The sequence below is a fragment of the Piliocolobus tephrosceles genome, chromosome 20, assembly GCF_002776525.5.
Source record: "Piliocolobus tephrosceles isolate RC106 chromosome 20, ASM277652v3, whole genome shotgun sequence".
In the NCBI taxonomy this organism is placed as follows: domain Eukaryota; kingdom Metazoa; phylum Chordata; class Mammalia; order Primates; family Cercopithecidae; genus Piliocolobus; species Piliocolobus tephrosceles.
In genome coordinates this window covers 37,944,939-37,971,104 of record NC_045453.1, presented here as the reverse complement: position 1 = coordinate 37,971,104, position 26,166 = coordinate 37,944,939, and the positions used below count along the sequence as shown (strand labels likewise).

Sequence of the window (26,166 nt, the reverse complement as noted above, 5' to 3'; positions counted from 1 at the left end):
GTTTTACCTTTTTACGTTTAGGTCTTTACTTTTGAGCTGATTTTTGTACAGGGTGTGAGGTAAGGGTCCAGTTTCATTCTTTGTCCGATGGCTATCCATTGGTCCCAGTGCCGTTTGTAGAAGAGGCTATTCTTTTCCCTGTTAAGTGGACTTGGTACTCTTGTTGAAAATAATTTGACCATATGTGGAAGGGATTATTTCCGGGCTCTCTATTCTATTCCATTTATCCATATGATTATCTATCTATTGTTATCTCAGTACCAAACTTTTTTTTCACTGTAGCTTTGTAAGTTTTGAAACCAGGAAGTGTGAGTCTCCCAACTTTGTTCTTCTTTTTTCAAGATCATTTTGGCTCTTCTGGGTTTCTTGTATTTTCATGGGAATTTTAGGATTAGCTTTTCCACTTCTGCAAAAAAATATGTTGGGATTTTAATTGCATTCAATCTGTAGAAAAATTGGAGGGTATCGCCACGTCGACAATATTAATCCACAAACATGGAATATCTTTCCATTTACTTAGGTATTTTAAAATTTCTTTCAGCAGTATTTTATAGTATTCAGTGTCCAAGTCTTGCGTATCCTAGGCTACATTTATTCCTAAGTATTTTATTCTTTTATGAATTTTTATAAATGGGATTGTTTTCCTAATTTCCTTTATGTATTGTTCATTGCTAATATATAGAGATACAGCTAATTTTTGCATAGTGATCTTGTATCTTGCAAATTTACTGATTTATTAGCTCTAAAAAATAGTTTTTTGTGGATTCATTAGGATTTATACATATTAGATCATGTCATCTGTGAATAGAGATAGTTTTACTTTTTCTTTTCCAATTTGGATGTCTTTTATTTCTTTCTTTTTCTTTTCTTTTTTTTTTTTTTTTTTTTGGCCTAATCACTCTGGCAACAACTTCTTTTATAATGTTCAATTGCAGTGGTAAAAAGTGGGCATCCTTGTTTTGTTCCTGATCTTAGGGGGAAGGCTTCAGCCTTTTACCATTAATATGATGTTAGTTGTGGGTTTTCAGATGCCCTTTATCAATTAAGTTCCCTTCTATTCCTGATTTTAAGTTTTTGACCATCTAAGGGTATTGGATTTTGTCAGAAGCTTGTTCTGCGTCAATTGAGATGTGTTTTTTCCTATCATTGGAGTAGTGTGATGTATTACAGTGATTGATTGCTGCATGTTGAACCACCCTTCCTTTCCTAGGGTAAGTCCTGATTGGTCATGGTGTATTCTGTTAATATGCTGCTAGGTACAGTTTGCTAGCATTTTGTGGAAGAGTTTTGCATCATTGTTTATATGAGATATTTGTCTGTAGCTTTCTTTTTTTGTAGTAATCTTTGTCTGGCTTTAGTATCAGGGCAATACTGGCCTCATAAAATGAATTTGAAAGTATCTCCTTCTCTTCAGTTTTTTGGAAGAGTTTGAGAAGGATTGGTTGCTAATTCTTTAAATATTTGATAGACTTCACCAGTGAAGTCATTTGGTTCTGGTCTTTTCTTTGTTGGGAGGTTACTGTTCCCTTTCTAAAGATGAGTAAACTGAGATGCAGAGAGTTTAAGTAACTTATCTAAGGTCACATACCTAGTAAGTGACAGAGCCAGGAGTTGAACACAGACATTCTGCTGCCGTAGTTCATGCTTTCAGCATTATGCTAAGCTGCCCCTTTCCTCTCTTGCTGGTGTGGCCATGGTCACCCAGTGCTTCTGTTAAGATTGTTTGAAACATGCAATAGCAGTTGACTCTTGGTGACTTCAGCATATGGGGATTTAGTAGCTGGATGCTGGGGTGCTCCCAGAACCTCAGAATTACTAAACAACCAAGCATGAGAGGGCAGGGGCCAGGACTCTGCTCTGAAGAGGACTCTGCCCTGATATCCTTCAGCCTCCTTGTGCAGCTCTGCAGGTGCCAGGCTCCTGGGGACAAGATTCTATTAAGATGGGTATCTGTGTCCTCTTGGGTCAATGAGGGGCTGTTTTGGTTTTCTATTGCTGTGTCACAAACTACTGCAAAACTTAGTGCTTAAAACAACTGAAAACTATAAATTTTATTATTCTATTTCATGGGTCTGTGGAGCAGGAATCAGGTGGGGACGGGGAACGGCTATTCTCTGCTCCATGACATCTGGGACATTAGTCAGGTTGACTTGAAGGGTTGGGGACTGGCAGGCCTCTCTTTCTCTCCATGTGGCCTCTACACGTGGCTGACTTGGGCTTCCTCATAGCCTTGCAGCCTCAGCAGTCAGGCTTGTCACATGGCAGCACATGGCTCCAAGAGGAAAGAAATAGCAACTGCCAGTGTCCTACAGGACAGGCTGGGACAGGCCTGGCATCACTCTTGTCTTACTAGATTGGCCAAACCAGTCTGTGGCCATTCCAGATTCAAGGGGAGGAGACCTGGATCCGGCTTCTCTATAAGAGCAGGTGAAAGAATGTGCAGCCATCTTCAGTTGGTCACTGGGAGGTGGGTGCATATTATGAGTCTGACTGCCAGGGTATCACATGTCTGGGCAGCCACCTCAGTCAGCAGGCGCAGTTCCGGAGTTCAGTCCCCTGGCCTGGCTTCCAGGGTTGGACCATCTCTCTTCATTTGCCTTCCCTCTTGCTTTAGGCTGCTTGAGGAGTAGAGAGTGTTGGAGGGGAGGGTAGAGGTCAGGAGAATGGCTTTGAGAGAGGCTGTGGGGGCAGAATAATGACCCACTCAGATGGCCACACTGTAATCCCCCAGAAGCTGTGCCATGTCACTTGCATGGTGAAAGGACTTTGCAGATGTAAGGCAATGGGATATCCAGGTGGGCTCCATCTAATCCCATAGCCCTTAAATGCACAGAACTTGCTCCCAGTAGAGGCAGAGGAAGTGAAGCAGAAGGGGAGGTCAGAGAGATTCAAAGCAACTTTACCTGCCATTGTTGGCTTTGAAGATAAACAGGGCCATGAACCAGGGCAGGTGGTGGCTGTAGTCGCTGAGAATGACCCCTGGCTGACAGTAAGCGAGGAAAGGGCGATCTTAATCCCACAGTCGCGTGGAACTGAGTTCTGCCAACCACTGAATCAGCCTGGAAGTGGATATTTCCCCAGAGCCACCACATAGGAGCCAGCCCTGTCCTTGACTTTGGCCTTGTGAGACTCTAAGCAGAGAACCCCGCCAAGCCTATCCAGACAACAGAACTGTGAGCTAAAAATGAGTGTTCCAAGCCACTGAGTTTGTGGTCATTTGTTATGGAAGCAGCAGAAAATGAACGCAGATGCTGGTGCCTGCTCAAATCCAGGGAGGGAAAATCAAATCCTCCCAGGGTGGCACGTGGTTCCTGCCAGCACCCATGGAGGGCACCAGTGGGCCAGACATGCTTATGGTGCTCAGAAGCTCCTGGATACGTCCTGGAGGCCTCTCATGGAGAGCCTGTTGGGCAGGGAGGCCCTGGACAGGTGCGAGTTAGGAGCGAGGTGTGTGCCTTGGGAGGCAGGGAAGGAACCGCCTGCTGTGTAGTGTGATTTCAGCATGTTGCACGGGCTGGGGTCACTGTTTCATGAAAGATCCTCATCCCCATGAGCTTTCTTTGTCTCCCATCCCCTTGAGAAAGGTTCATTCCTTCCTGCTGGGCCATCTCCCTTCCTCGCCCATAGGGGGCTTGCCTGGACCAACCCCTGCTCGGGGATGTAGGTCTGGAAAGTCTCTGATAGGCTCCACCCAACTGACTTGGTTTCCCCAGGTGAGCTATCACTGAAGCTTGAAGGGCAGAGAGTGTGTGTAGCCATGGCTCTTGGTGCCAGGCAGGGGTGGCTGCACCAGGGCAGCCTAGAGTATCTCTCTGACCCCTGGATGGTCCTGTGTGTGCTGCAAAATTCTCAGGGAACCTTCATGGCCATGACATCTCCAGGGCTCTCAGGAGGAGAAAGGGTGGGCATGTTGCGCAAAAGTGCTTTCAGATTTATTTAGGTAGGACTCTCCCAAAGGGAACGTTGAGACCAGAGTCTGTCTTGGACGTGTGGTAGGGCAGTGGTGAGTGAGGCCACCGGGAGTGACCAGAGATTCATCTGCAGAGAGGCTCTGGACAGGAATGTGGCACACATGCCTCAGATGGCTCCATGCAAAGGGTGGGGAGTTGCAGGATTTGTACCCCAACTATTGAGAGTCACTGGTCGAGGGTTCCCAAGCACTTCTGCCCATAGCTCTGCAAGAGGCCTTTGGTGCAAAATGACTGAAAGGCCTGAGGGATGTGGGTGAGGCCCTGCCAGTCAGGGTCACAGCTGGACATTTGTCCCAGGCTCTTCCTGAGGGGCTGTGTAGTAACCCCCTGCAGCTGTGATCCCTCTGGGTCATCCCGCACTGGGGAACAGCATGGCGGACACCTCCTTTTCCTGGGGTCTCGAGGCCCATTGTGCGTGCACCCCTCTTCCCTGCTCTGGGCCTCCCCCTAGGTTAACCATGGAAGCTAGGGTCCTCTTGGCTTCCCCCTGGGCCTGGCTGAGCACCATTGGTCATTGAAGAGCAGGTGTGGGATCAGGAGGGCCTGCTCCTGGAGGTGAGGAGGGCAGGCAGCTCCCAATCATCCACTGGGGTATAGTTTCTGATCTCTGGACAGTGAAGGCTCTTGGCCCACACAAGTCACTCTAGACAGGGCCTGGCCACATGGGACACCTTCGGGCTTGGCCTCTGTTTGTCCAGCTTTCTTGGTCTCTGCCTCTCGGTGTTTCTCTGTCACCTTGATTGCTGCAGGTGGCATGATGGCCCCTTTCCTGGGATTTGCTCCTGGGCAGACAGAAGAGAAAGGTGGAAGTCTGGTTGGCAAATTGTCTTTATGCTGCTGACTCAAGGAGGAAGAGTTGAGCTTCAAAGTAATTTATCTCTGGTTCCTTCCCCTTAGCCTCAGAACTGGACAAAGGCCTGGTGCTTCTTCATGGCACACAAAGGCTAGAGAACAGACAGCCCCTCACTTTTTCCATCGAGTCTTTTACTCAAGATTGGACTGAGTTTCTCACAGTCCTAGGCCTGGATGTCCTCTGTGAGTCAGAGCTATGAGGGCCAAAGTCGGGAGGAGACTGATGAGAAACGTCTGTGTTGTCTCTGTTAGCCAAGTGCAAGGTGGTTATCACCTTCAACCAAGGACTCCGGGGTGGGCGCGTGATGGAGCTGAAGAAAATAGTGGACGAGGCTGTGAAGCACTGCCCCACCGTGCAGCGTGTCCTGGTGGCTCACAGGACAGACAACAAGGTCCACATGGGGGATCTGGACGTCCCGCTGGAGCAGGTGGGTTACCTCACTTTGCACAGTTTGAGGAGAGGTCATATCAAGTTAGCTGGCTCTGAGACTTCTTGGGTTGTAGTTCTCAATTTGGGCTCCCTAGAGGTGCCCAGGATTACTCTGTGGTATTTGGTGAGCTTGAGTACTGTCTGGGAAGATAAAACTCCAATACGACAAGGATGTTGGAACACTTACTGTAACACAAATGATTGCACCCACCCTTTTGTTTTGTGTCCTTTCCACATTTGAAATTGAACTTGGACAGGTCAGAGCAGGTGAATTCTGAATCCCGTGTGCGGACTCCTGCTGTGGAGGGGGAGTGGTGCTCTCGGAGAGGCTGAGTGCCCTCGGTGGACTCTTTGTTTCTCGTCCCTTCCAGGAAATGGCCAAGGAGGACCCTGTATGCGCCCCAGAGAGCATGGGCAGCGAGGACATGCTCTTCATGCTGTACACCTCAGGGAGCACTGGAATGCCCAAGGGCATCGTCCATACCCAGGCAGGCTACCTGCTCTATGCCGCCCTGACCCACAAGGTACAGGCCTGTGCGGGGTGGTGCTGGGCCCTCGGCAGGGCTCCAGGCAGGGGCAGGGCCAGAAGTCCTCCTGCTGCAGAGCGAGGCCTGTAGGTGCGAGAGGTCAGTGTTTCTTCCTGGCCTATCTGGGGCAGGGCCCCTCGAGTCTCTCCACCCTACAGCATCTCGGGGCCCTGGCTGCCTCGAGCCCCCACTGCACTGTCTAGAAACTCCCAGAGAATCTGACCATGTAACATGGCAGCAGGACACTAAGGGCCACTCGCCCAAAGATTTTTTAAAACTCTCTTTAGGACAGATACAGAAAACCACCCAAATTAAATGTGTGGCTTAACGAATTATTATAAGGCAAATGCCACTTTGATCAAGAAGTGGAAGGCCCCCGGTTTCTCAGACGCCCCTTCCAGGCCCATGTGGCTGCAGCCCCGTCCAACATGTCCTGATGCGTCTTGCGCCCCTGCCCCTGTGTTTTTCTTTTGATAGTTTTGTGACCCATATGTGTGTCCATGGGCACTGTAGCTTACTGTTGCCCATTAAAATATGTATTTTTTCTTCACGGAGTCTCCCTCTGTTGTGCAGGTTGGCGTGCAGTGGTGTGATCTCAGCTCACTGCAACCTTCATTTCCTGGGTTCGAGTGACTCTTCTGTCTCAGCTTTCTGAGTAGCTGGAATTACAGGCACCTGACACCACACCCTGCTAAATTTTTCTTTGTATTTTTAGTAGAGACAGTGTTTTGCCATGTTGGCCAGGCTGGTCTCGAACTCCTGACCTCAAGTGATCCGCCCGCCTTGGCCTCTCCAAGTGTTGGAGTTACAGGTGTGAGCCACTGGGCCCGGCCTAAAATATTATTGATACGTCTTTTAAGTCCTTTTAAGCCTATGCTCCCCCATTTCCTTACACTTGGCCACTGTCGCGTCCAGCCATTTTTCTCCGCTGTCCTTTGGTCTGGTTTGTGCCTGTTGTCCCTCTGCTCTCTGTGTTTCCTGCATATGGGCAGTTGGATCCTGAGATGGGATCAGGCTCCAGTGAGCTGCTGTGGAAGAATAAAGGGGATTTGGATGTCTGTCCTCTCATGCTCCTCGAAGCTGATGATGCTTGATGCCATTCTTGGCCTTTTTGACTTTTATTTTTTGTAGTTCTTAAGAGGTTTAAAAAATCGTGGCGTAAGGCAGTGCAAAAAGGTGTCCATGTGTTAAACATACAACTAGACGGACTCTGCAGTGTTCCCACCTGTCCTGCTGCTGGAGGCCATTTGAGGAGCCCGTTGCCTCTCACAGCTGTGGACCGCAGCATATGCATGCCCATTTCCTAGTGACCTGGTGAACACGGTGGAGTGGGGGGACAAGCTCCTGATGCTCCCTTCCTGTCTCTGCAGCTTGTGTTCGACCACCGGCCAGGTGACATCTTCGGCTGTGTGGCTGACATTGGCTGGATTACAGGACACAGCTACGTGGTGTATGGGCCTCTCTGCAATGGTGCCACCAGTGTCCTTTTTGAGAGCACCCCAGTTTACCCCAATGCTGGTAAGGATGGTGAACCCTGTTTGGGACCCCATGCTGGTGTCAGGGGAGAGAGCCTGAGGCTCGAGGCTTGTGGAGAGGTTCATGGAAGGGGGACGCCTGGGCTCTGGTGAGGGTGTGGCTCTCCAGGTCCTGCTGTCGAGATGCCCGGGGGGGCCTGGCACCGGGTCTTCAGAAAGATCCGACGGGCAGCAGCAGGGAGTCTGACTTGGCGCTGGAGGACATCTCAAGGCCCCTGCTCCTGCAGTCCTGCCCTCTGACTTAAACTGCCGGCCTCGGGCCATCACTTTGGTATTCTTCTTACCTCTAGGCTGCCTGCCCAGATCCAGCCCTTTCTCGAGGCTAGGACCAGCTGCCCACCTCTTCTGTTTCCCAAGCCCTGTCCCCTGAACCTTCAGGGCCATCCCTCAGACCATGTTATGCATGGCCTAGAACCATCTCCATTACTTTGAGATCACTTTGAAAACAAGGTGAAGTCTGGCTCCCTTGGGCATCATCCTCCCACACAGCAGTGTCTTCAAATATTTGCTTTAATGTAAGCAGACCATGGTGGCTCTGCCCAAAGGCTGCTGCCACAGCGTTCCATGGTGCTGACAACTGTGCATGAACTGTGTTATCACCTCCCAGTGCTCCATCTCTGCCTTTGGGGTCTGGGTGTGCTCAAGGAAGAAGTTGTAGGGGCAAGACCAGGGATTAAGGGCCACGGCCCAGGTGCTGTCTCAGGCCACCACTTCAGCCCCTGGAAGCTCAGTGTCCCATGTGGAGGGGATGGTGTGGGTGGTGGGTTTACAGGAATCAGGGGTGTGCGTGCTGGGCACATGGCCCTGCTCCCTGGGGGACACACAGTGGCAGCTCTGCTGTCACGAGGGGAAGCCCCAGTCACCACTTTAGAGCCCATGTAAGTGTGACTGAGTGAAAGCTCTGTGTTAATGCTCCACGGGTTATTAAATCCACGTAGTATCGCCTTGAACTAGGCCATCACCCTAAGCCAGGTACAGACTGTTCCTGAATGTGCCACCCATGGATCTCGGGAGTGCTGGGAGGAGAGTGGCCATTGGGGACTTGTCCCATGGGGCTTCTTTCCATCTTTCACTGGTGGGGTGGTTGGGAGGGATCCTTTTTATATGGACATATGCACGTCTGCACATGCCCAGCACTCAGGAAGTCTTGGCTGATCTCTAAGTTTAAAGTAGATCATGTCAGCTCTCCTGCTGACAGTGAATTTCGGCCTTTCTATAGGTCGCTACTGGGAGACAGTAGAGAGGTTGAAGATCAATCAGTTCTATGGCGCTCCAACGGCTGTCCGGCTGTTGCTGAAACACGGTGATGCTTGGGTGAAGAAGTACGATCGCTCCTCCCTGCGGACCCTGGGGTCAGGTGAGTGGCCTGCCCTGCAGCAGGAGAGGGTGCGCTTGCCGTAGACCCTCAGAGCCAATACTGGCTTCAGCAGGACTTCAGTCATGAAGCTGCCCGGCTTTGTATGTGTGAATTCACGCAACGCCAGACTGGATCTGGTAGAAAGCACCTGTTCCCACCTATGAGCCCCTCCCCAGAGCTGGCAGCAGTTACCAGTCTGGGGAAAAACATTCCAGACATTTTCTGTGCCATTGTTTCTGTGCCCAATTTCTGCAGCTTAATCTTCATTAGGAATACTTACCCACTCAATAAGTTAAGGGCCAAGTCATTTCTTTAGTGGCTGCATGGGATTTAGTGGTATAACTTAGCTGGGTGTGGTGGCAAAGGCTGAGGTGGGAGGATTGCTTGAGCCCAGGAGTTTCAGGCTGCAGTGAACTAGGATTGCACCACTGCGCTCCAGCCTGGTGACAGAGTGAGACTCAGTCTTCTAAATAGTAATAATAATAATAATAAAAATAGTATAACTACAGTTTGCTAAACACTGCCCCGTGGTTGGACCTTTTGATTGTCTCCAAGTCCGTGGAGTGGATACCATCCAGCGCTTTTGCCCTGCTGCTACTGTAGATGTTTCCAGGCAGACAGTTCAAAGCTTAGGCCTATTGGTAATGTTGATGGATATTGCCAAGTCACGTGGAAACATTTTGGAAAGGTGACGGTGGCATGGTTTCTACAGTATCGGCGGTGTCTGTCTTTCGGGCTGGTGCTGGGAGGGACTGGGTGCCGGTGACTGCTGTTCCCTCTCCTGTCCCTGCCACATTTCATGTCTGCCGTTACATGTGTGGTCACGTGTGGTCAGCCACCTGCTTGGTGGCTTTTCACTGGGGAAGCATGCAGGGCAGTGACCGTGAAGAGTGTCCCATTCTGCCACATGCATCCTTGGAAAGGGAGTGTGGTGAACATGTGATTCTGCTACTGCTGGGTGACCACGAGGCCATGCGGGCATCTGGGCCGCAGGTTGAGAGGCACTGCAGCTGGGGCTGTGCCCTGTAGAGCTCACCACTTATTCCCAAATGTGAGATGGGGATGAGACCTACCTGCAGGGTGGCGAGGATGCCACAGAGGGTCAGATGTGAGCCTTAGTGTAATGTTTAGCATGGAGATGATTAAAGGGGAGAGCTCCTGAGGAATAGCAGGCATCCAATGACTCCTCCTCCTCTTTTCCCTTATTTTCCCCTTAACAGTAAAAACCTTCTTTTCTCAAAGAGCTTTCTAGATTAAAAAGCAGGAGGAGTTTGAATACTATTAATAAGAGCAAATATATATTAAATGCCTTTATCTTCACATCCTTTGAGCAAAGAGCAGATGTTGCTTCACATTACAGAGGAGGAAGAGGAGGCACAGAGAGGTCAGCGAACCTGCCCGAGGTCACTCAGCAAGTAGGGTACCCTGTGCTGAACCCAGTACCTGGTTCTACAGTCAGTAAAACTCACTCTGCCCCCCACCTGATTGATGGGCTCTAGGCACCCACCCTGTACCCTCAGCAGGTCCTAGGCTCCTGGCTCACTCTGCTTCCCTTGCCATACTGTCCCTCCACCTCTCAGAAAGAGCATGGGGCTCCTTTCCAGATGGTGTATCTTGGTGTGCTTTGTGCTGCTGTAGTAGAATACCCTGAAACTGGATGATTTATAAGGAACAGAGATTTATTGGTTCACGTTTCTGGAGGCTGGGAAGGCCACATCAAGGTGCTGGCATCTGGTGAGGGCCTTCTTGCTGCATTGTCCCATGGTGGAAGCGCAAAGAGAGGGTGAGAGAGAGCAAGAGGAAGTTGAACTCACCCTTTTATAATGGCACCAATCCCACTCATAAGGGTGGAAGCCTCTTGGCATAATCACCTCATAAAGGTTCCACCTCTTAATACTGTTTCAACATGAGATTTGGAAGGGACAAACATTCAAACCATAGCAAGTGGTGAGTTTGGATGGTCTCTCTTGGCATGCTGGAGCTGGGCTTGAGAGGCCCGTGTGATTCTGACTGCCCGGGCCATACAGTGCTTGGGAACTGGGAACAAACAGCGGGGTGGTCAGGGCCGTAGACACTCTCCCAGATCCTCTAGGTGTTGTCAGCAGGGCCACCTGAGTGGGCCCTAGGCATTAGGTGGGGACAGGGCTGAAGGCCAAGATTTGGTTTTCCAGATACACTCATGGGATTTGTCTGCTGAAGGAAGATTCACGGGGTCCAATGACAAGGGGTACCACACTAAGTGCATTTCAGGAAGGGGGGTGCTCTGGCAGCTGCATTAGAGTGGGATGTGTATCCCAGCAGCCTCTGTCCCCACAGACCTGGAACACCTCTGAGCCAAGGAAGCCAGCCCCCAGCATAGGCTCAACTGGGTTTTGTGTATTTAGCTGGTCAATAGGCACATTCCTATTCCTGTTGCATAACCGGTTCTAGCCGCAGAACCCTGTGGGAGGCCAGGTGCTAATCACACACCTCATTGTGCTGTTCTTGGTATACAATGTTGGCAGGCAGCATGGTGTCCTGTGATGTCTTGCACCTGAGGCTCCCAGCACCTTGGAGCCGTGCTGGGGGTCAGTGTGTTCCATACCTTGGCCAGGGCCAGCACTGTGCTGGCACACTTGTCAGTGCAATTGCAGAGCCCAGACCCATTCCAGGCAGCTAGGATCAGCCCTCACGACATTTAATCCATTGAGTCGTCAGAATCCCACTTACTCAAGACCCTCCCCCTAGAAGTGTATTTCTCAAAGCTTTTCTAAACTTTCAATTTCATAAGTAATACATGGATAAGCTCTTGTGAAAGGAAGAAATTGGAGCATTGAACTTAAAGCTGATGTCCTTAGGAGCTGGGCGTGGGGGTACGGGCCTGTAGTCCTGGCTACTTGGGAGACTGAGATGGGAGGAGCCTTGAGCCCTGGAGGTCAAGATTGCAGTGAGCCGTGATTGTGCCACTGCACTCCAGTCCAGGCAACAGAGCGAGATCCTTGTCTCTCTAAAAAAAAAAAAAAAAAAGCTAAGATTTTCCTTGACCTCTGCTCCAGGTGTTGTTGCTCCTGCGCCTTCGGCCCGGTCTCCACAATTCCTCCACAGTTCCTGTAGTGGATTGCGGCTCTGTTAAATGATGTTTTCTTCAACACCAAAGTCACCACACTGTGCTATTATGCTGTCATGTTTGTTTTAAGATCGTAGAATCTACATTTTTCCACATGGATCTGCCCTGCTGTGGGGATTGCCCTGGCTCGTGTGGTCACATCCCCGTGGCTGGGTGCAGGCTGTCGCAGTCTCCCAGCGTGTCCAGCAGTGCTGCAGGGCATTTCCCTGCCCCTTGTGGATGTTCTGAGTGCAGGTGTGACACATAAGACACCGAGCCGCCCATGTGGCCAGCACTGATCATGCAGCACTGACATGGGGGCCGCTGCTGGGACAGGCTGTGGGTTGTGAGTGGTCCTGAGCAAGAGGCAAACACCAGCATGAGAATATTTCAGTGTTTTAGTGACAGCACGTCTAGCCTGGAGAGTTCTGGCTGAGTGCTGGCCTGGTGTGGAAATGTCATAAGGTAGACACTGAGAATGCTAGGGTGTATGTGTATCTTTTTCCTTTCTATTGAGATAGAATGTATACTAAAGGGTACAGATGTTAAGTGTTCAACTTGAGAGATGTTTACATGTGTAAGTGCTACAGAAATTCCCAGTCCCCAGAGGCCCCCTTACGGCTCCTGCCAGTCACGGGAGTTACCTGAGCTGTGACCACAGTGTGGCCTGCATCACCACGAACAGATGTGGCTGCACTTGAACCTCAGTTGGGTGGGATCACACAGCACACCCCTCCCTTTCTCAGCATCGTGCCTCAGACTCACCCATGCCGCCATGGGTCGTGGAGGTTCACCATCTTCTTTGCAGGGTGGTGTTCCTCTGCAGGAGCGTGCCATGTTGTATTTAGCCACCTACTCCTGAGGGATGTGTGTGGTTTCTGGCATGAGCAGAGCTGCTGAGGACACCCTTTACATGGCCACTTCTGGTGGCATCTGCAGTCATTTCTGTGGGATGTCCGTCAGGGGTCATGTTTTGAGGTGTTCCGCCGTAGTAGAGTCTGCCCCAAGCAGTTGCTCAAAGTAGTTGTATTGGATGTATGGAGTTTTAAACGTTAAGAGAAACATCCAGATTGCTCCCCAAAATTGCTGAACCACACTACCCTCCTATTGGTGTCTGTGAAATTCTGTTTTCCCCACATTCCTGCTGGCTTTTTGATTTTCAACCATCTAATGATAAAAATACGTTACAGTCATGTGCATTTCTTTGATGACCATAAATATGATATGTCTCACTGCATTTTCAGGTCTCCTTGTATGTTCTTCAAAAAAAAAAAAAAAAAAATTACAGAGCTGTTTTCTCCTTAAAAAATCTCTTCATTTGGCTGGGCATGGTGGCTCACACCTGTAACCCCAGCACTTCGGGGAGGCCAAGGCTGGCAGATCACCTGAGGTCAGGAGTTCGAGAACAGCCTGGCCAACATGGTGAAACCCCCGTCTCTGCTAAAAATACAAAAAATTAGCCGGGTGTGGTGGCAGGCACCTGTAATCCCAGCTACTCAGGAAGCTGAGGCAGGAGAATTGCTTGAACCTGGGAGGTGGAGGTTGCAGTGAGCCAAGATCACACCACTCCACTCCATCCTGGGCGACAGAGCGAGACTCAGTCTCAAAAAACAAAACAAAACAAAACAAAAACCAAAACCAAAACAAAACAACAACAACAACAAAAAAAAAACAATAAAAAAAAAAACGAAACTTACTTTTGGTTTCAGGTTTATTTGCAGCCTGTTAACGTCTTTTTCTTTCCTGTATGGTTTCAGTGGGAGAGCCCATCAACTGTGAGGCCTGGGAGTGGCTTCACAGGGTGGTGGGGGACAGCAGGTGCACGCTGGTGGACACCTGGTGGCAGACAGGTGAGGCGGCCTGGGGAACAGGTTCCAGTCTAAGTGCTGGGTCTGCAGGGTCGGGTGTGAGGCTGGGACTGGGGTCTGAGCTCTCAACAGCAGGTGCGATAGAAGACGCGTCAACGCCCGAGACTGCGGAAACCCTGGGGCCTAGAGTGAGGGAACTCAGAGGTCGCCTGGCTGCTGTTTCCCAGCTGTGGGACCTCATGTCACGACTTCTCTGAGCCTCTGTTTCCTTCTTTGTGAGGTGGGGGTGCCCCCCACAGGCCCGGGTGAGGGTGAACTGAGGTGACACAGCCCAGCTTGCTGCCCAAGGCCTGGTGTGCAGCAGGAGCTCAAGGGCCGTGTCCCTTCCAAGTGCCCCTTTCTGAACAGGGGAACATCTGATGAGATAGGCCCTATCTTCTAAGGAAGCGTGAGTCTAAATTTAAATTTTAGTGGGAAAATGAATTTTTCCTGTGACATTTTGTTTGGATGTGTGTCCCCCCTTCTCTTGGGTATCTGACTTATTAGGATGCTTGGGGAGAGAGATCACCACAGATGTAATGAATGTGACTATCTGAGGGCTCATCCTCAAGCCAGAAAATGAGATGTTCCCATGGGACAGTCCCATCCATTTGGGAAAACCTGGGGCAGAGATTCTCTAGCTGAGTCTCTGGGGCATTTCCCTGGTAGAGGCGAGTGCCAGAGAAATAATGTGATGGTAGGATTTGAGGGCATCTGTTTTCGTTGCTGGGTTCGTGTCGAACGGGCGCTGGCCCAGAAGCAATTATTTTTCCCCATCTTCATGTGCAAGTGGGTGGGCTCTGCCCTTTCCTACTTCAAGCAAGGCCTTGACATGGCGAGGGGGCCTGTACCTGGCTGTGGGACGCCAGAGCTCCTGGGGCTGAGGCCATCTTGGGGCTCCTTCTCATATCCACAGTGGAGGGCACCAGTCTCACATCTGGTTTGCCTCAAAGATCGTTGTGCCCCTGGGGCATTTCCTTGCCCACAACAGGGACAGTTCCACCCCCCCCCCCCCCATCCCCACTCTGGATACGCATATCCCTGGGTCCGGGGCCGATCTTTCATTTCTTTCTTGTTGTACCTGCAGAAACGGGTGGCATCTGCATCGCACCACGGCCCTCGGAAGAAGGGGCGGAAATCCTCCCTGGCATGGCAATGAGGCCCTTCTTTGGCATCATCCCCGTCCTCATGGATGAGAAGGTGCGTATGGGCTTTCCCCGCATGGGGGCCATGTGCTTGCCCTGTCTCATCCCTGCCTGCCCAGCCCAGCTCCCTCCTGTGTGCCCAGGTCTGTACCTGGCAGGAGGCTGCTGACCTCACAGCGTTCACTGCACTGGTATCATGCACTGGCTAGCGGCCACACAGGCGGCTTGGGGCCCTCCTCAGGGGCAGAGGGGAGAGCTATGGACAGCTCCCTTGAGGGCAGGGCTTGTCATTTTTTGGCACACTTCTCACCCAGAGCCTGCCCTCTCTCATGCGCATGTCTGGGGTCTACAGGGCAGTGTCGTGGAGGGCAGCAACGTCTCCGGGGCCCTGTGCATCTCTCAGGCCTGGCCGGGCATGGCCAGGACCATCTATGGCGACCACCAGCGATTTGTGGACGCCTACTTCAAGGCCTACCCAGGTGAGCAGGCTGTCAGGGACCCTCTCATTCCTTTTCAGCTGACTGCTGGAATCTTATTCTCAGAAAACATTTGTAATGGGATTTGAGTGCAGCGTAGCACAGTGGCCAGGAACAGGCGCTCCCAAGGCCAGAGTTTGACTCCGACTCCCTCTCCCTTTGCTGTACCTCCCTGGCTTTCCTTATCTTGACAGTGGGCATGATTCCCTGCTCGGGGACTTTCTTGGAGCTACTTAGGTGTGGGTGTGAAGTCCTGCCCTGCAGCCAGGCCCGTGGTAGGATCCTGTTAGCTACTGGGGAGGGAGGGTGGAGAAGTACCTTGGAAGACTGTCACCAAGGCTGGGAGTTTTCTTCCAGTTTACTTTTATTTTTTCCTAGTTTCCCTTTTTGTCCTTGGGTTGGAAATTCATATGAATGCTATCTCCTCTGTCTTGTTGGAACCAGTAATTTTCAGTCTCAAGCTTGTAAACAAGACTCAGTGTTTTGGAGAAGCATCTTGGAAGTGCTGCTTGTATACCTTCTGCTCCCCGAAGTCTCGATGTCTTGGAGCCGCCTGCCCATGCTCTAGAACATAGGGAAGCATCGGAGTTGCAAGGAGGGCCGACGGGCGAGACTGCAGCCGTGTGCTGGGCTGCAGAGCTTCATGCTTAGTGAGGTGGGGACATGGGTCCTGGCTCAGGGTTCCTGGTGCTGAATTTCTCTGCTGTGGTACAGGTTATTACTTCACTGGAGACGGGGCTTACCGAACTGAGGGCGGCTATTACCAGATCACAGGGCGGATGGATGATGTCATCAACATCAGTGGCCACCGGCTGGGGACTGCAGAGATTGAGGACGCCATCGTGAGCACAGGCTGGGCCTCCCCCTTCACTCCTGCACCTCCATGATGCCCCTATGGGCCTGCAAGTCGGGGTGGGAGTCCCTGGTTCGAGTCACTTCTAGCACCAGGGGCTGCCACATTTTGTCATTTTGTTCTCTGTTGTACACAGGCTGACCACCCTGCAGTGCCGGAAAGTGCTGTCATTGGCTACCCCCACGACATCAAAGGAGAAGGTGAGTGTCCTGGAGAAGAGCTCCTCCCTGATTCCTGACCCCGCGCCCATTATGGGCACCTCTGTACGAGGAGCAGACTCTGGAGAGTGGGGTGATAGGGGATACTGTGGGCCAAGCTCTCGGTGTTCTTCTCTCTCAAGTGGAAACTGCAGGGGAGGAGGCTGAACAGCACTCGTGTTTGGTCAGGTTTCTGAAATGCCCTGGTTCTGCTGTCCTTCCAGGACACACATCTACAGTGGCCGTGACCCGCTTGGGCTTGGCTAAGCTTGGGGGGATTCCCCCTCTATCCATGGTTCATCTGGTGGAGACATCGCCCAGCCCTGTTACAGGGAGTTTATGAGACAACGTCCAGCCTCATGTGTCCTCACAGGCTTGGTCATTGCACTCAAGCCAGCTCTGCAGCCACCGCGCATGTGTGCTGGAGTGTGCTCTGGAGCGTGCAGGCTGTGTGCTGCCCTGGGACTCTTTGGACAAATCTGACCTGTGGTTCCCACTGCACAGCGCCATGCCGGGGGAATGCAGAATGAGGGACTAGAATGGTCTTCTTTACCAAGGCCGCACATTGTTTTGAGTCTGCCAGCTTCTTGGTGTCTGGGTCTGGGAAGGGGCGGGAGCACCCAGGTGTTGCAATGCCAGGTCCATCCAGGCACACTGCCTGGCCTGGCGTGACCTGGACACACACTGACCCCATGCCAGGGCACTGCTGGGCAGACTGGCTTCTCCCGCCCTGCCCAGTGGCCTGGGGTCCAGCTGGCTCTCCTGCTGGGAGGCCACCCTGTGTCAGAGTGTGTCCCAGATGTCACCTGCCTCCCTATACTTCTATGTGCCGTTGTTCCATTATTTACTTAAATGCTTTCTTTAAATTGACCCATTACAAGTTGGAGAATTTGTTTCAGTGCTTTACAAACAGCATTTTCAGTTGCCATGAAAAGACTGTGCTGGTAAGGCTGGGATTGGGAGAGAGCTGGTGGGGACCCCTGCCTGGTGACGTCCACATGTGATCAGGAGGGTCAGAGAGGACGCAGATGAGGACAGTTTCTCAGGTGTGTCTAGGATAACTTAGTGCTCCCCTGAGGGTACCTCGCTCTGACAGGAGCCTGGGCCCCTCCTCTGGGGACTCCTGCATTTCACGTCTCTGGGCTGGGGATCCACAGGGCACTGGTGTGTCCTGGGATTGGAAAGCCCCGTCTTTGTCTGAGTCCAGTGGCTGAGCCAGTACTCCCTGGGGACACTGAGAGGGGTCCGTGCATGGTCCACTGTGTCTGGGGGCTCAGAAGCCCCTGGATTGAACTCCATAAAGTAAGTGCAAGATCAAGGAAAGGACAGTGGAAGTGACCTTTAGACAAACGTTTGGGCATCGCAATCACTGTCTTTCATAGGGCAGCCTAGCCTTAGGTCTGTTGGGGTGGTGGTGGGGCATGGTCTGCTGTGGACGCTGTTGCCCAGGGCACGTTCTGCGTGTGTGGAGCTATTGCAAGTCTGGCGTTGCCAGGCTGCTTAATGTCTGCCAGATGTGTGGGGAGAATTTGTGTATCATGGGTATGATGATTTTCCTGATTTCTAATGAATTTGAGTATCGATTCTATAATTATGAAGAGCTGACGAACAGCTCTTGGTTGGCTGTAAAGCCGCCTGTGAGTATTGTGTATTTGTCCCCACTCTCTCTGTTTTGCACCATCTCTGAAAAAGGGCAGCCCCTGGTAGACCCGACAAGCCTCTGGTGCTGCTGGCCAAGCTCTTGTCTCTCTTGTCTCCCGTGTCCTGAGCCTTGCCTGCTTCTTCCTGGCTCTTAATTGGCTCCTCCACCCATGTGGAGGGTTTCCTCCCTCCAGCACCATCCTCAGAACTCAACAGCCCAGGCCCACTTCTGACCCCATATCAACGACCAAGATGAGAAAAACTGTTCTTTCCCTCAAAGACCTAACAACCTAGTGGGGTGGCAGCAGGGGGACTGACAGCTGTTCCCACACAGCATGTGCCATAAACTAGATTCATGGGTAAAGGCTTCACAGAGCAGGAGGTGGCTGAATTGCGTCTTGAGGGATGAACAGGAGTTTGCCACATGGATATGGGAAGGCCTTTCAGGCAAAGGCTGTAGGTCTTTACAGATCATAGCTTGTTCAGAAAACCAATCATCCATTCATGCACTAAACGGCCATGTGTTGAGCACCTCCTGTGTTCCAGGCATGGTTCTAGATGCTGCAGACACAGCATTGAGTGAGAAGGTCTCTACCCCCATAGAGCTAGCATGCTGGAGGGGTCGAGAGTAGAGGAGAGAGACAGACAAAGAGCAAGAAAGATGATCACTGAGGAAACGACACAGCCAGTTAGGTGCTACATGCCAGGGGAAGAATGGGTGAAGGTGGCATGGTGCTGGGGCAGATGAGCAGTAGGAGAGCCACACATATATAGAAACTTCGTGGGAGAGACAGACCTTACAGGCCAGTGGGGACGGGCAGGCTGTCAGGGATGGCGCTGGGACAAGCGACCCTTTATATGGAAAGCAATCAAATTAGATCCCTCTTCACAGTGTGAACCTTTCCTGGAACATGCCAGGGTACTGAAAAACGAAACCTAGTATTTATGCTAAAATGTGGGCTGGCCAGTGCTGCCCAGCAGAACTCTCAGCTGCCCCATGTCTGTGTGGTCCAGGGTGGCAGCCTCTGGCTGTGCATGGTGCTGACTGGCACTTGAAGTGTGGCTCATGCAGCCGGGGAGCTGCTGATTTAATTGAACTGAAACAGCCACCCTGGCCCATGGTACCATGTTGCACACACGCCCCCAAAGGCTGTTGGTGCCCACTTGCTGTGCATCTGTGCACCTTCTCATGGAAGTCTCATTCTATCAGACCACATTATGGGTTATTTCACAGATGAGGACACAGAGAGGGGAGGTCCCGTGTCCCAGGTCACACACAATTAGTCAGCATTAGAGTTGAGATGCCAAGCTCTTAGCCACACATGTGCACTCACCTGGAACATCTGTGGAGCTGTTAGAATTGCTGCCACTTTTCGTGAAACTGAAGTTGCGTCTTTGGGTTTGCAACTAAAGAAACCAGCTGCTACAATGTCACTAACATAGAATTCAAAAGCCCTTTGGATTTCTGGCAGTCTGTGCATACCACCCTGCTTCGGGAGTTGGCTCATTGTCTAGTATTTAATACATCCCCAAACTTGACTTTATTTTCAGCTGCCTTTGCCTTCATTGTGGTGAAAGATAGTGCAGGTGACTCAGATGTGGTGGTGCAGGAGCTCAAGTCCATGGTGGCCACCAAGATTGCCAAATATGCTGTGCCTGATGAGATCCTGGTGAGTGGGCCTCCCACAAAGGTGGGGCTGTGCTGCTGTGCTTCCCACAGTTGTTAAGTGACAATGATCTTTTAGGAGCATATTACTCTTTTCCAGTTACCATCAAAACTGATACTAGCTGTTTGGTTTTCCTGGCTGGCGGTGAGGCTGGTGGGTCGCTGTGTTGTCATAGAGGGAGAGGAGAGGGCAGGAGATGTCGCTCCAAGAGCTCAGCAGCTCCAAAAGCTCAGCCAGCTCACTTGTCCAGGAGGTCACCTAGGCAGGTTTCCATGCTCAGTGGGCTCATCTGTCCAGGAGGTTGTCGAGGCAGGCTTCCACGCTTAGTAAGCTCACCTGTCCAGGAGGCCACCTAGGCAGGTTTCCACACTCAGCCAGCTCACCTGTCCAGGAGTTCACCTAGGCTTCCACGCTTAGTAAGCTCACCTGTCCAGGAGGCCACCTAGGCAGGTTTCCACACTCAGCCAGCTCACCTGTCCAGGAGGTCACCTAGGCAGGCTTCCGCTCTTGTATGTTGGCATGTGCAGGCTAGTCACAGAAATGGGGCTGCTGGTGAAGCATCTTAGGGATTTTCATTAGAGACATGAGGACAGTACCAGGGTTCTCCAGCCCCTGTGTGGTTCCTGAGCACTTTTCCCGGTGGCAGTGAGGGAGATCGCAGATCCCCACCCGAGGGGGTCAGAATCGGGGGAGGATTGGGCTGCCTCTTCAGCCCTCGGTTTTTCATTCCCTCCTTTATGAACATTGCACTCAGTGACTCTGGGTTTGGTGGCCCTTGGAGGCAGCAGGGCCAGGCTCCACTTGGGATTACGAGAGTTGACACATTTGGCCAAGTGACCAGAGTTTCAGGAGACCCGGACTTGCCCTAGGTGAACTGAACTATTTCAAAAGACAGAGTGACTGTCAAAGATCCCAAACAACAGCTCTTAATGTATTGCTATTTGCAGTGAATGGGCTGTAGTTGTTTGAGCATGCTCCATGTGAGCTTTTCAAACACTAAGACAAAATTTTTCTCTTAAGTAGTTCTCACCTCTTATGTAAGACAAAACCTGCTAAGGCCCAGGCCAGGGAATGGAGATGAGGCACCCAGTGGGTGCTTGGACCTGCTGCCACCTGGGTGCCTGCACGTGGCACAGTGGCAGGACAGACAGGCGGCAGTATGGGGTGAACCCAGCCTGGGTGGACCCTGCCTGGCAGAGGGCATCGGGGTGGGTTTCAGCTTAGGTCCAGATTGTAGGAGGATAAAGCCAAGACCTCGGGCCTCACCATTCTCTGGGGGTGGAGGCTTAGACATCCACTGTGGACCCCCGGGAGGGCATCCCCCCTGAGCAGAGCCCTTCTCGTCTCAATGCAGTCCATACTAGCATGGAGGCTGGGCATCATCCATGCTCTAATACCGTGCCTGTTCCTTGCCAGGTGGTGAAACGTCTTCCAAAAACCAGGTCTGGGAAGGTCATGCGGCGGCTCCTGAGGAAGATCATCACTAGTGAGACCCAGGAGCTGGGGGACACTACCACCCTGGAGGACCCCAGCATCATCACGGAGATCCTGAGTGCCTACCAGAAGTGCAAGGACAAGCAGGCTGCCGCTAAGTGAGCTGGCGCTTTGAGGGGCTCTTAGGAGGGGCGGGCACCCAGGCCCTGGCTTGTCCTTCCCAGAGGGTACCCCTGAGGTTGGCATCTTCCTAAGTCCCAGAAGCAGCCCCCACCCCACACATGACCCACACCGCCCTCACGTGAAGCTGGGCTGAGAGCCCTTTCTCCCATCCATTGGAGGTCCCAGGAGTATCACCCATGGAGAGGCTATGCAACATGCTAGGGCTGGTTCTGTCATCCTGAGTTTGGTCTCCTGGAATGAAAAGGCATTGCCGCCGGGCGCGGTGGCTCAAGCCTGTAATCCCAGCACGCTGGGAGGCCGAGACAGGCGGATCACGAAGTCAGGAGATCGAGACCATCCTGGCTAACCCGGTGAAACCCCGTCTCTACTAAAAAATACAAAAAAACTAGCCGGGCGAGGTGGCGGGCGCCTGTAGTCCCAGCTACTCAGGAGGCTGAGACAGGAGAATGGCGTGAACCCGGGAGGCGGAGCTTGCAGTGAGCTAAGATCCGATCACTGCACTCCAGCCTGGGCGACAGAGCGAGACTCCGTCTCAAAAAAAAAAAAAAAAAAAGAAAAGAAAAGGCATTGCCATCTCCATTTCTCTGCCCTCTTGAGCCAGCACAGGAAGGCGAGGCCCTGGGATAGTGCACCCGCTCAGTTAACACAGAGCTAGTTAGCTAGTAGCAACCGTGTTTTCTCCAGATGTGTCTAGATACAAAGGGCAGAAATCGTATTTTTATACTTTTATATTGTGGAAGAACAGCATGCAACACTTACATGTAGTGTGTGGATTTACTTGAACATGTTCTTTTTAACATATAGTTATGAAAATCTCCTTTTTTGCCTCTACTAGTGGGAAACGTGAGGATCAGAGGCCACATTTTAAATTATTGTTAGTGTATTCGGAAGTCTGAATTGGAGATGTTTGTACCTCTGTCCAAACAGCTCCCTTGAGAACTTCCAAGCCTCTGGCATCCTTTCCTGGTGACGGTTTCTCCTGTGCTTGGTTGTGTATAGTGGAGCTAACTCCTAAGTGATGGGGTGAATGTGGCCACCTTAGTTCTGAAGCTACTCCAATCATGTTCTGTTTCTTCAAGCTGTGATCCAGAAAGATTTTTGTGCCCCCAGATGCCTCTTGATAGGAGAGGCAACACTCTCCAAATAGGTGGGCTCTTCAGGGAAGCTATTAGAAACTCAGGTGACTTGTTCGAGCACTAACTTGGTCAGAGCCAAGTCCTGGTAAATGCTGCCTGACCTTCGCTCTGTGGTTGGAGCGGTGAGAACCACTGAGGTCCACTGATGAGACTTGGAGATCTGAATCCGGTCTCTCTCTGTTTTAATGTGACTTAGGTGCTGTCAACATTAGCAAGATAATGGAAATCATGCCACCAGTGGGTGCTTACCTCCCAGCTAGGCATGCAGGAGCTGGTGGTTGGCAGGGGAAGGAGGCCCAGTGAGCCGGGTCCCTTAGGTCAGGGAGAGTGTGTCCTCTTTGTCCCACAGTCTACCCCTCAGGGCCTTGTGGCAGTGCCAGTGTTGGGGGAGTATCTGGCCTACTGAGCACCCACTAGGCCATGGCGGTGCTGGCCTCTTGGGTGAGTGAGCCTGTGATGCCCAGGAGGTGGTGTTGGCTGCAGCGCACACAAATACTGAGTGGTGCTCTTTTGTTACAGACTTAGCAACAAAGATCTGTGCCCTGGGCATGGGGGGCTGTAGTGTGGCTATGGCTGTGCATTTGTGAAATGGCTTAGCTTTCCATGTTGCTGAGAGGAATCTGGACATGGTCCCGGGCATCTGAATGATCTGTAGGGGAGGGAGTTCAAATAAAGCTTTATTTTGTTCATTTTCTGTTTGTGGTGATTTTTTTGGTCCAATAATGCTACTCTTTTTTTTCCCCCCTGAACATAATCCTACGGACAAAATTGGAAGGGGCCTTTTCTCCTGGAGGGTTCACACTCACAGCACTGACTGCTCCTTGGTGAGCTCACATGCCTTACCAAGGATGGCTGACTGCACCGATGCATCAGCCACATGTGGCCATTTAACTGTAACTTAAACAGAGTAGAAATTTGGTTCCCAGTCTGCAGTAGCTGCATTGCAAGTGCCCAGAGGCCATGCGTAGCAGGTCAGAGAGGTGCACTTCCACCATCACTTGGAGGCCGCGGGCGGCACTGGGCTAGAGCACAGGCAAGAGCGAGGGAGCAAACCTGGCTCTGAGAAGCGTGCATGAGGAGCATGGTCCGGTCCCTGGGTCATCCCTCTGCTAGGGTGGGCTGGTCCTTCATCAGGACACACTGAATCAGTGCCATAGAAGTGGAATCTCAGTGGTCTGGGTCTGCTCCTGACACCCATCTGGCAGCCCCTTGATCTTATACTTCCCAGCCTCCATAGAAACAGATCTCTGTGGTTTAAGCCACTCAGCCTATGATATTTAGTTACAGCAGCAAATGAATACAAACGAATACAGCTTTCCTACTTCATATTGTACAGAGGGTGTGACAAAAAAGAAGGGATTCTGGATTGTGCTGCATGATGCCCTATCAGCAGAGTTCCCAGGGCAAGCTGCCTCTCTCAAACTGCATATTCGGGAAGAAAAGCAAAGATGCTGTGAAAGACTGCTGGCCAGCTACTTGCCTACTTTGATGCTGACCTGTGGTTACTCTGGGGAGCTCACCAATGTTCCCTTGGTTACTACAGAAATAATTAACAAACAGAGCTGCTCCAGGGCTTCTGGGCAAGGGTTCCTCCTTCAGCTTCTAGGATCCTGTTCTGTGTTTATTTGGCATCGTTGCAATACCCCTTTGCTATTCCACAAAGAAATTTCTGCAGAGCAAACAGACTGGCTGTCCAACTTGCTCCCAGATACCCTGTGCCAGGGCCAGGTCTGCAGAGGTACCTGCCCTTTGGGGGTATAGTTCTGGCTTTTCTACTTGACATTATGACTTCTTTGCATCATGGATTGTTTGGAAAAATATTTCTAATTTTTTTTTTGAAATGGAGTCTTGCTCTGTTGCCCAGTTTGGAGTGTAGTGGCACAATCTCGGCTCACTGCAAACTCCACCTCCCCAGGTCAAGCTATTCTCCTGCCTCAGCCTCGCAAGTAGCTGGGACTACAGGTGCACACCACCATGCCTGGCTAATTTTAGTATTTTTAGTAGACATGAGGTTTTACCATGTTGGCCAGGCTGGTCTCAAACTCCTGACCTCAGGTGATCCACCCGCCTCGGCCTCCCAAAGTGCTGGGATTACAGGTGTGAGCCACCGTGCCCGGCCTATTTCTAAAATTTCTAAACATTTAGTTTTTGTTATTTGATGGTTTTTGTTATTGGTGTTTAGCTTATTTGCACTGTGCTCAGAGAGCAGGCTCTCCTATGACTTCAGTGCTCTGAAGTTTGTTGAGGCCTGCCGCATACCTCAGCCTATTTTCAGAAAGGTCCCATTCGAGATGGAAAAGAAGTATTCCGTAATCATTGGGTAGAAGACTGTTTACGTATCCACCGGGTCAAGTTTGCTGATCATGTTGTTCAAATCCACGTCCCAGCTCACTTTTACTCACGTGTTTCATCCCTTACTGAGACAGACTTGTTAAAAGTCTCCACTTCCACTGTGAATTTCTCTTTTTCTCTAGTTCTGTCAGTTTTTGCTTTGGACATTTTGAAACTTTATCCATTTATATATTTATCTAGCACAATTATTTATGTATTTATCTATTTGTTGTGTATTAGGTGCTGTTGAAAATTGTTGTAACTTCCTGATGAATTGACTCTAAAAGAGGCGTCCCCCTTTATCTCTAAATATGTTTTCTTTTGGCTGTAAATTATATTTCGTCTGATACTAGTATAGTCACATCAGCTTTCTTTTTGTTAATGTTTGCATGGAATATTTTTTCCATCCCTTTAATTTTCTTTTCTTTCTTTTTCTTTTCTTTTCTTTTTTTTTTTGGAGACAGGGTCTTGTTGTGTTGCCCAGCTGGTCTCGAACTCCTGGGCTCAAGCAATCCTCCCACCCCAGTCTCCCAAGTAGCTGGGACCACAGGGGGAAACCACTGTGTCCAGTGGATTATTCCTTTAATGTTAATCTTACTGTAGCCTTATGTTTTTGATGTGTCTCTTTTAAACAGCATATAGCTTCACCTTGGTTTTGTAAACCACTCTGGCAGTCTTTGCCATTTAAATTATATATTTAGTCTACTTACATTTAATGTAACTATTTATATATTTGGGTTTAAATCCACCATCTAACTCAGTACTTTTTATTTGCCCTATTTGTTCTATGTTCTGTTTTTTTGCTTTCCTTTAGAGTGACTATTTTTTATCATTCTAATTTTTGCCTTCTCCCCATTAGCTTGAAGTTATAAACTCTTACTATTTTAATTGTTACCCTAGATTATAAGTTGCAGCCTTCAATATTAATTGGTACCTTACCCTCTTTCCAGTGAATACAAAGACTTTAAGAACGCACTTTAACAACATATAAACCTCTCTTCCAACTTGTAAATCATACATTTTAGTTTTCTCTCTCTTTTAATTCTACAAGGCAGTATTATTATAGTTGTATGCATCTTATTGTTGTTATATATAGACAATATTAACTTAGATTTACCCATATATTTATCATTTTTTGATATCTCTTCTATACTTCCAAACTTCCATTTGGAATAATTAACCTTCTGCCCGAAAGGACTTTTGTCATTTCTTTTAATAAAGGTCTGCTGATAAGAAATTCATTCAATTTTTGTCTACTTGGAAGTATTTTATTTCATGACCACTCTTAAAGGATATTTTGACTAGGTATATAACTCTAGCCTGGTAATTATTTTTTTCAGCACTACAATGATCTCATTTCCATTGGTATCTGTTTTCCCATGCTTCTATTGAGAAGTTGGCTGTCAAACTAATGAATGGTCATTTAAAGGTAATCTACCACTTTTCCTTTGGCTGCTCTTAATATTTCTCCTTGTCTTTGGGTTTTGCAGTTTTATTTT

The 26,166-nt window shown here is 50.3% G+C and overlaps 1 protein-coding gene across 2 annotated transcripts in view; it reads left to right on the top strand.

The window, feature by feature from the left end:
* Positions 1–23,030, top strand: part of ACSS1 (acyl-CoA synthetase short chain family member 1) — a 55,704-nt gene extending 32,674 nt beyond the window's left edge. Inside the window, exons 4-14 of one of the 2 annotated variants that reach the window (XM_023193451.1) lie at positions 5,076–5,251; positions 5,625–5,777; positions 7,151–7,298; positions 8,535–8,672; positions 13,515–13,607; positions 14,692–14,804; positions 15,102–15,228; positions 15,940–16,067; positions 16,215–16,278; positions 19,468–19,586; positions 21,000–21,575. In XM_023193451.1, coding sequence (XP_023049219.1) covers positions 5,076–5,251; positions 5,625–5,777; positions 7,151–7,298; positions 8,535–8,672; positions 13,515–13,607; positions 14,692–14,804; positions 15,102–15,228; positions 15,940–16,067; positions 16,215–16,278; positions 19,468–19,586; positions 21,000–21,179 — 1,439 coding nt within the window. In that variant the 3' untranslated portion in view covers positions 21,180–21,575. Of the gene's footprint in view, positions 1–5,075; positions 5,252–5,624; positions 5,778–7,150; positions 7,299–8,534; positions 8,673–13,514; positions 13,608–14,691; positions 14,805–15,101; positions 15,229–15,939; positions 16,068–16,214; positions 16,279–19,467; positions 19,587–20,999; positions 21,576–22,329 lie in introns of those variants that run through there. The other variant, XM_023193452.1, reaches the window with a different exon arrangement.
* The last annotated feature ends 3,136 nt before the right edge of the window (positions 23,031–26,166 follow it).